Genomic DNA, 10,484 nt, shown 5'->3' with positions numbered 1-10,484 from the left:
CTATTTTTCTTTTTATGATGTTTTTATTTCGTTGGTCCGTATAATTATTATCTGACTTTGTATGGTTGGGAGGATGGGTTGGTGAAATGTTTTCCAAGACACCTGAGTAGACTTTATTTTCTAGATATTCTATTGTGTATTCGCTTAGGTATGTCGAGTGGAGAGGCTTGTTCTTTCAGAAACGAGAGAATGAGGTAAGTAAAAAATGGTGAGCGGTCGATAAGGAGAGAATTCATGGCGACAGACTGGCACTTTAACAGTCTTCTATTCTACCAGCTAAGTCTTTCCTTTTTACTTTGTTATTATGTTTTTAAATTTTTAATTTTTAGCTTTGTTTTGTATTTATTTAATTTTGTATTTTTAGGTTTTGTTTTGTTTCTAAAATTTTTGAGCCGTGTTTCCATTCCTACATTGAGGACAATGCAAATTTTAAGTGTGGGGATAGAAATACATGTCTTTAATTTTTAGATTTGGTTTTTGTTAAAAAAAAGTTTTAGATTCGGTTTTTCAAACTACTAATAATAAGATATAATAAATACATGAACGCACTTAATTTGGGATGTGTCGATAGGCCCAGCTGATAGTGAAAGGCTTTTGAGAATGTAATAAATATACTTATTATTAAATCATTAAGTCTTGTGGGTTCTCATCTTAGGAAAATAGAAAAACTGAAACGTCTAAGGTAATGTTTAAGCGCCAGTGTAGGTTAAAGCCTTGTAAATCTGAAAATTTGATTTCAGCTACATAAGTAATGAGCATATAAATGTGTATATATATAATAAAATTGAAAAAGATCCAATAATTTAACATGTCTCCCTCCGGGATAGTGACTTGGAGATGACATCTATGGATGATGATCGATAAAAATAATAAATAAAATCCAACAACCTATGTGTTTTCTTTCGAGTTGGCAGCTTGACTGATAGGCCTCTGAATGAGGATTAAAAGAACGTTCATGAGTAATGACCAACAGCTTACATGCTTCTCACTAGGCTAGCAACCACGGTGAGAACATCCATGGGTGACGTCTAAATTATGTTGGAATATAAAATTGCTCAAATAATTCAAGTATTTATTTATGAAGTTAAATTTTAATAGTTACAACTTTTTAGGGTGCACTGGTAGAATAAAATCTTTATGGGTTTCTCTTTACTTTGACATGCATGAAACAAATTAGGTGGATTTGTGATTCTAGGTGTGAGACCCTTAGACTGAGTGTTAACTTGAACTTAATGCTTAACATGATTAGAGGTCTGATCTGTCGGCGGTTGGGTTTAAGTGGACAACAATATCGACAATCGTGTTTTTTGTTTTCTTTGTAATTAATAAGACAACCAATATGTTTTTAAGAGTGTATTTCTCCGATTCTGATCCCATTGCAATGAGACTTTTTCAGGGACGAAAAAACGTTAAGTGTGGGGATATTTGATATAACGTTTAATATATATAAATCCCAAGTACATTTTATTTATTATTTTATTAGTTTTGTTCGGTTTCTTGCAAGATTTGTATACTACTAACATGGTTTTGTATTTTAGGTTACGGGTTTCAATTATGGTGAAAAGAGGGCGAAAAATGAGAGAAAACAAGCTAAACCGGAGAACCGGACCATCAGAAAACGAACCGGACCATATTAGGAGTGAACCGAACCGGGACCAAGTTAATTTGGCCACGCTGCGCGGCCAAACGGGGCTTTGGTAGCGTAGCGTGGCCAAATTGCCCACGCTGCGTGGCAAAGTGGAGATATTTTGTAGAGTGGCGCAACCAACTTAATTTCTAGAATATTCCGGGTTTTGGGTTTTAATCACTATATAAACACCCCTAATCTAACCTTTAATCAGACTAGAAGTTGCCTGCCGAATTTGGAGAGTTCAAAAGCACAGGATTGCAGCTTTTGGCAGCTTTGGAGAGGAAGAATCATCCTGTGGTGCGCGTATTGGTTGAAGACGAAGAACACGGGTTTTATCTTTTGTTTCTTTCATTTTCATTTATTTACCGCCATGAATTCTTATTTGTTTGTTTCGTTTAAACTTGAGATGTTAGGCTAAATTGCATGAACTACTTAGGCATATGATGAATCTACTTTGACGTTTTGATTTGATCTGGGATTTATTTATCGTTATGGTTTTTATGATTTAGTAAAGATTTATTTATATTAAATTGATGCATATGGATGCTTATGATTGTTTGATGAGTTTTATTCCATAGTTTCCTTGATTATTGTTTGTCATATGATAGGTTGCTATTAGATCAATTACTTTGTGTTCTTGGTTATTTTATGATTTGATTTCGCGGTAAGGTCAAAGGAATAATATTGTCAAATAAATCTATGTGTGCTGCTAACCTAAAATCTGTAAAGTAATAGGTTATTGGTAGATCTTTATTATTTAATCTTGCGAGATTTAGTTCTTCATAAGGAGTCCGTCTAGGGTTGATTATTTATTATTGTCTATTAGATCAATTAAATATTTTGAATTTCCTTTGATTTTCGCGTTGTAAGGTAGGATTTCGTATAAAGGAACTATATCATAATTAATTAGGTGACCGTAAGGGAACTTGATTTTTAATACTGGTGTGCGTTAAAACCTATTAGAAACCCATATGTGTCTTCTTGAGAAGGGTCGGGGGTCCTGTTCGGGTTTTCTTTTAAGTGTCTATTTTACGATCCCAGTCCATAACTAAATATTTTTCCGGTTAATTCATAACTGAAATTTTGGGGATTCTAGCCTAGGTAGTTTTCTCATCATCATCGTATTTAATTAACAAACTTTTGCTTTCGTTTAAATTACTTGTTTTCTTAATTAGTTTTTAATTATAGTATTAAATTAGTACTTTAATAAAAAAACCCCCCAAACAAATATATATTAATAAGTCGTGTTTGTAGTCGAGTCTAATTAGCTAATAAACGTAATTTAGAGAGTCTCGTGGGTTCGATATCGAGACTTACTTAGCTTTACTAGAGTCGACCGGTTCACTTGCCGGTTAGTAGTTTAGTCGAGTTTTAGAGAGTCTAGAGTATTACTTAATGTTTCTTTTTAGTTAATAAATATTAAACTACTTTAGCCATCAAGTATTTGGCGTCGTTGTCGGGACTCTTGGCATTTGCGTTATTAGCTTTGATTGGACCTACTTGCTACATACGTACTATTTATGTCGTTTTGTTTGAGTCGTAGGAGTCTAATTAAGTCTAGATTGTTTTCAATTGTTTATTTTCAGTATTAGAGTCGTTCTTTAGAAAGCGAGTAGGTATATGCCACATCTGCGTTCGCAAGGACCACCGTTAGATTGCTTTGGACCTATTCCATTGAAGTCCGAGGCAAGTTTGTCATCGTCAAAAACGCAACCGATCACCATAGGCATTTCACTAAAATCATCACCCACCAATTCACCACCACCGAGTCCCAGACCCATCCCAATGACCGAAAATAACCGCACCGTGTACTAGCAAGCTTTTTAAAGGCTCCATGGATATCACTCACCCATTATCGCTGCCGAGATTGATAACCCTAACTTATGGCAGATTCCATCCTACGTCATGACCAACATCACCAAACACCACCAATTCCATGGCCGTGAAGATGAAGATGCACCGGCAAACATCAACCATCTGACTCATGTGTTCAAAACGTTCAATTTGAAAGGTGCTAATGAGGATTTGATCTTCCTTCACTTGTTTTCGTTTACACTTTCGGGTCGTGCCGCCACTTGGCTCGACTCACAACCTGCTGGAGCATTTACTACTTGGGAGGCGCTTCGCAATGCATTCATCAAGAAGTACTTTCCCCCTGCTAAGACCTCTCGACTCCGTGATCAGATCCACTCCTTTCACATGGAGCCGGATGAGCCATATTTCCAAGCTTGGGAGCGCTTTTAGAATCTGCTTTCCCGTTGTTCCCAACATGGGCTCACACCTTGGGCCCTTGTTGAGAAGATTTACAATGGGCTTACTTATGAAGCTCAAGCGAGGTTTGACACAGCTGCTGGGGCCTGGGGGTAATTTGATGAACAAGAAGAATGTGAACTAATGTAACGAGATGTTTTAAAGTTTCGTGCAATCTGAGTTCACGAACAAGCCACAAGGCGAGAATTCCAATCCCGTCACCAGTACATCCTCATCTACTCGAGGTGCACACCAGGTTAATCTGGATACTGGTATGGCTGCTGCTATTGAGAATCTTACCCGAGAGATAAAGAAATTACAGGATAAGGTGGATAAGTGTGAGATGTGTAGGGGTGGTCATGGTACGCTGGAGTGTCCATTGATGAACAATCAAGAAGTTGATTTTGTGGCTGGTCAGAACAGGTTCCCTAATGCTTACAACAACAACAACAACAATCAGAACTGGAACAACAAGAATCAGAATCAGAATCAATGGGCTTACTTATGAAGCTCAAGTGAGGTTTGACACAACTGCTGGGGCCTGGGGGTAATTTGATGGACAAGAAGAATGTGAACGAATGTAACGAGATGTTTTAAAGTTTCGTGCAATCTGAGTACGCGAAGAAGTCATGAAGCGGGAATTCCAATCCCGTCCCCAGTAGATCCTCCTCTGCTCGAGGTGTACACCAGGTTAATCTAGATACTGGTATGGCTCCTGCTATTGAGAATCTTACCCGAGAGATAAAGAAATTACAGGATAAAGTGGACAAGTGTGATATGTGTAGGGGTGGTCATGGTACTCTGGAGTGTCCATTTATGAAAAATCAAGAAGTTGATTTTGTGGCTGGTCAGAATAGGTTCCCTAATGCTTACAACAACAAAAATCAGAACTGGAACAACTACAAGAATCAGAATCAAGCGCAAGGTAATTCGAATTGGCGTCCGACCGGTGGGCCACCTGGTTTTCAAGCCCCCTATCAGAAATCGGGGACAGTATAACAATGAAGGTTCTAAAGGTCAAAGTTCGAATAAGGGGCCAGATCTGAGTAAGAAGTTGGAGGAAATGATGCAGCAAACTGTTACTATAGACCAAGTTACTCAAAAGACTCTTGCCGATCATGACCTGCTCATTAAAAATCAACAATCGGCTCTACTTGACATGCAAAGGTCCATTGCCAATATTGTTCGAAGATTGGATGACAGGCCCCCAGGACAGTTTTCCGGTTCTACTCAGCATAATCCGGCCGCTCAACTAAAAGCAATTACTACTCGTAGCGGTGGGAGTTTGGGTCCCGAGGTAAGAAGGAGGGAGGTTGAAGTTGAAGATGAGGAGGTAATGGATGAAGAGATCGAGATGGAAGTGCCGGGCAAAGTGTAGAACACCGCACCAGTTGCGCCGCCAGTAGAGAAGAAGCTGGTTGAAGTCCGGCCATCACCTATGACTGACCACTTTCGTATACCGTATCCCGCTCGCGTAAAACATCAAAAATACAAGAGGGATTACGGGCACTTTCTCGATATGTTTCGACAGTTGAAGATTAATCTCCTGTTCATTGAAGCACTCTAACACATGCCGAAATACGCGAAGTTTTTGAATGACCTGTTGAAGAGGAAGGATAGGTTGGGGGAGGTGTCATCGATTCCCCTTATGGGAGATTGTTTGGCGATAGTGTTGAACAGCGTACCCGAGAAGTTGTCGGATCCGGGTGTGTTTATGATTCTGTGTTTGTTTGGTAGTGATGCGATGAGCCATACATTGGCAGATTTGGGTGCAAGTATAAATTTGATGTCGTATTCTTTGTACGAGAAATTGGAGTTAGGCAAGCTTACACCGATGCGCATGTCCTTATCGTTGGCCGATCGTTCGGTTAAATATCCGCCAGGTATTATTGAGAATTTTCTAGTAAAGGTTGATAGGTTTGTAATCCCGGTTGATTTTGTGGTGCTCGACATGGAGGCCGACGAGAAGGTCCCCATCATTCTTGGTCGTCCGTTCTTACGTACCACAAAGGCGCATATCGATGTGTATGATGGGAACATCACCCTTTGGGTTGGTGATGAGAATGTTACTTATGATGTTGCAAGATCAATGAAGCATCCGGGAGATCAAGATGATTTTAGTGGTCCATGCCAATCAGTTTATTTTATTAACTCGTTTATTGCAGGTATTGATAGTTGCTTCGATTATATTTGTGGTGCGGATCTCGTGGGAAGTAAGGGTTTTGTTGATTGTGATGATTTGGGTGAGGATGAGTCGTGTGAGAACGATTCGGTTTGTGATGAGTTGGTTGAGATTTTGGGTTTGCCCGAGATGATAGAAGAGAATGAGATTAGTTGTGAGAGTGAGGCGGGTTCTGTGGAGAAACCCGTTCCATTGGAATTGAAAGTACTCCCGTCACACTTGGAGTATGCGTATCTTGATGAGGCCTCGAACTTGCCCGTTATTGGGTCATCCAAGTTGACGGAGGAAGAAAAGTCGAAGTTGATAGACGTTTTGAAGTTGCATAAGGGGGCGATTGCATAGAGACTTTCCGATATTCAAGATATTAGCCCCGCTTATTGCACACACCGGATTTTATTGGAAGATGATTACAAACCAGTGCTGCAACCTCAAAGGCGTCTTAGTTATTTTGAATTGCCTTTGATTTCCGCGCTGTAAGTTAGGATTTCGAATAAAAGAACTAGATCACAATTAATTAGGTGACCGTAAGGGAACTTGATTTTTAATACTGGTGTGCGTTAAAACCTATTAGAAACCCATAGGTGTCTTCTTGAGAAGGGTCAGGGGTCCTGTTCGGGTTTTCTTTTAAGTGTCTATTTTACGATCCCAGTCCATACTTAAATATTTTCCCGGTTAATTCATAACTGAAATTTAGGGAATTCTAGCCTAGGTAGTTTTCTCATCATCATCGTATTTAATTAACAAACTTTTGCTTTCGTTTAAATTACTTGTTTTCTTAATTAGTTTTAAATATAGTATTAAATTAGTATTTAAAAAAAACCCAAACAAATTTAAATTAATAAGTCATGTTTGTAGTCGAGTCTAATTAGCTAATAAACATAATTTAGAGAGTCTCGTGGGTTCGATATCCGGACTTACTTAGCTTTACTAGAGTCGACCGGTTCACTTGCCGGTTAGTAGTTTTAGAGAGTCTAGAGTATTACTTAGTGTTTATTTTTAGTTAATATAGTTAATAAATATTAAACTACTTTTAGCACTTTAGTGGTATCACCTGACGATCCGAAAAAAAAATAGTCGTTCAACGGTTCCCCCTCTCTAATAAATTTCAAATTAAATACACCCATTTTACTATTTAATCCCACTCATTCCAAATTATATACGCTCTATACAATAAAAATAATAACATAAAATACATACACTTTCTACCCAATTTTTACACACTCCATACCCAATGGATTGAAATAATTCTAGAGGTAGACATGCCGTTAGAGTTGCCGGTAGAGGTGATGGTTCTAGTTCGGTAGGAGCTGGTTCTACTTTGCTAGGATCTGGTTCTAGTCAACAATCAGAAGGCTACCAACCTATGTTTTGTAGCCTACCATCAGTCTTCGTGACACCTTCCACTCTAATTTCACCTAGGGAATTCCACTACTCTATAGAGTATGAGATGACGTTCGATTCATTTTCAATGAGAAGACAAGATTATATCGAGGAAGATGAAGAAGTCCCATAGACGCAAACATACTATCAACCTTAATTTCAAAAATATAACTTAGTTGATGATAAGGAGGAGGATAATGAAATGGAGGTTCAAGAAACTCAAAAGGAACAACTAGATCAACAAAAAAAATATCAACTTCGAATGGCGAGTGTGCCATGGAAATCCGATCAAGAGGTGGTGTAACATTTCTGAGTTTTCGTATTCGTATTTGTTTACCCGATTTAAAAACGTCAATCGGAACTCCCCCCTCCCCCACCACTACGTCACGCTGACAGGAGAACCCTTTGAGGCTGCGTGGCACGGGGTCAAACCTGCAGCAGATTTGTTTCTTGTTTGACCCGCTTATTCGTTTTAATGCAAGAAGTCGCTTATTTTCGACCCAAATTCTGTGTTTTTAGCCCCAAGAAAACCCCCTAGCCTGGGTACATGTCCACATTCATTTTCCCCTTCATCAAGAATGAATATTGGTTTTTATTTCGTTTGATTTGGTCATTACGAGTTTTTGTCCAAAATTAGCGTTCTTTTACGTTTGCTATATAAATGGAGCCATCAAGACCTTTATTTCTCATCTACAAACTCTTTACACACTCTAATTGTTGGCCATTTCGTGTTTTTTGCAGAATTTTCTCAAGTTATAGCAAGATTGTTTGTCGGCTAACTTTTCAAGACCTAACATTCATCTCTGGTATCTCAAATTCTCATCCTTCCCTTCATTTTCCGGGTAAGTTATCATCTGTAAAATCATATATTTATATCATAATCAAAGGCCCTCAATCAATTTCAGTAATTGAGAGAGTTTTGGTGGTCAATTTGATCTCGACCCGTTTAAGGGCATAATAGTCAACATATTTGACTATTCGATTTCTTTATCTTCTGTTCAAAACTAACTTTCAGGCAAAAAGACTTTTATGCTTGTTTTAATATTTTAAGTGTACTTTTTAGAATCCGACTCCTAACTCGAAGTTTGGATTTTGAACACTACCAGCTCGCTTAAATATTAAAAACCTCATAACTTGAGTTTTACATATTCGTTTGATCTTATTCTAGTTGCAATATTCTCGGTTTTAATTCTAATTTAGTGTATCAAATTTACAGGTTTGTTAGTGTCGAATCAGTCAGCGCATTTAAGGCTCGGGACTCATTTGTTGTTCATAATTTATTATTTAGCTCACCAATCATTAAGGTCCCCTATTTACTGATTTTCAAACTGTTTTGGGACTTTATGCATACTGTATTATATTAAACATATTATTATCTCAATTCATTTATTTCATTTAAATTAGCAAATCATGACTTGTTGTGTTAACGATTAAATGTTACTTGCTTATTTGCTTACTTGTTTATTTTATCACATTCTAAGAGGTCCATTATAATATATCGCACATCTTGGTAGTCAAAACCTGATTCACAAGGCAATGGTCAACCGACACCATTATTTGTATTTCTTTCATCTTAGTAGCCAAAGCCCAATTCGCAAGGCAATGGTCAAATGACACAAATTATTTGCTCATTATTTAATTGTTGATACTCACAATATTGATTTTCAGTTTTCTCATATATTATAGTTAGTGTCAAAAACTGGTGATTACTTACTCAACCTCATGTTGACAAACATATATATATATATATATATATATATATATATATATATATATATATATATATATATATATATTGTATACATATTGCAGGTTATCATATGATGTGAAGCGAAGGTGATGATCATTCAGAAAAGACCATAAGCTATTTAAAGAAACGATAAAGTGCTATGGATTATTTTAGTTGGATTATTTGTTTGAGAATAATTGTTTTCTTTTGAGATTATTTTGTAATTGTTGAAAATTTGTGTACTTGATTTGAAATTTGACATTAATAAATTAGATATTGTTATAAATTGCATGTAGTGTCCTATGAGCTGTGAACCAACGGTTCGCGTCCCAACATTCCGCCATAGGTTGAGGTGTGCAAATTGATATTAGAGCCTAAGGCTATAAGATAGGTCATTTGAAATGTACTAGTAGCATGCTTAGGACCTTATATATGCTTACCTAATTGACTTATGTTTTGTTTTTATGCTTTTACAGTTTGTTTATTTATATTTATGTATTTATTTATTATTTAATCATGTACACGTATACACAAACTCTGAGGCTACGCCTCATTCTCAAAATATTTTCTAAATCTTTTCTCAAAATCCCTAGATTTTTATTATTCTTTTATTTACAGGAAATTCCTTAAGAATTCTCTTATTTTGTTTTTACTTCTTCACCTTAAAGCAAGGAAGTATGACAAATTTTCGTAGTAACCGGAATGGGGAGAGAACTGTGAGTCGGTTCTTAACAAAACGATTCGGAGAATCAAAGGGAAGATGATATTCCTTTCCTGGAGGATAACCCAACCACAGCACTCGAACTTATAGGCCAAAGCGGAATGTGATAACCGAGCCCCGGTGCGGAAGTGTGAATAGTCGGTATTAACGGATGAGCTCGGATCTGAGATAGGATCGAATCAACAACATGTATTCACTCTTGAAAGATCTATGGACGGATGTGGAGAGTTTGATTCGATTAACAATCAATAATAGGATAACAATTGTAATCGAAACAAAAATAGATAGATGTAGTATGATTTCATTAATCAAAAGATTGTCACAAAGAACACTCATACATACATACATACATACATAATCATAAATGCTCGTCAACCGGGGAGAGCTCTTGTAACACCCAGGCCCGGATGGGCTGACGTGTCACAATAAACATGGTTTCTGAATAAAAGACATAATTTTATTTATTTACTTGTCAAATGTATAATACATTAAACAAAGAAAACTTAAGGCTAGCTTACAAACTAGCACAGTTAAAAGATATTTTATTATAATCCTGATGATTTTTCTTCTCTCTTAATCCCGCCAAAAGTAA

General features: G+C 37.1%; 1 protein-coding gene across 1 annotated transcript; it reads left to right on the top strand.

Moving 5' to 3' along the window:
• Nucleotides 1-5,450: 5,450 nt before the first annotated feature.
• Nucleotides 5,451-6,404, top strand: LOC143615946 (uncharacterized). Its single transcript, XM_077088930.1, has one exon. The coding sequence runs from the start codon at nt 5,451-5,453 to the stop codon at nt 6,402-6,404; it is 954 nt and encodes a 317-aa protein (XP_076945045.1).
• Nucleotides 6,405-10,484: the final 4,080 nt, after the last annotated feature.

Source organism: Bidens hawaiensis, unplaced genomic scaffold (assembly GCF_021521415.1).
Source record: "Bidens hawaiensis isolate Kalapana, Puna unplaced genomic scaffold, B.hawaiensis_p1.1 tig00044869_1, whole genome shotgun sequence".
Classification (NCBI taxonomy): domain Eukaryota; kingdom Viridiplantae; phylum Streptophyta; class Magnoliopsida; order Asterales; family Asteraceae; genus Bidens; species Bidens hawaiensis.
Note: the sequence above shows the minus strand (reverse complement) of the source record. Positions and strands in the feature narration are given on the sequence as shown.

Bases quoted from the DNA above. Each gene is read 5' to 3' on its own strand.
- LOC143615946 (XM_077088930.1), top strand. From the start codon at position 5,451: ATGCCGAAATACGCGAAGTTTTTGAATGACCTGTTGAAGAGGAAGGAT.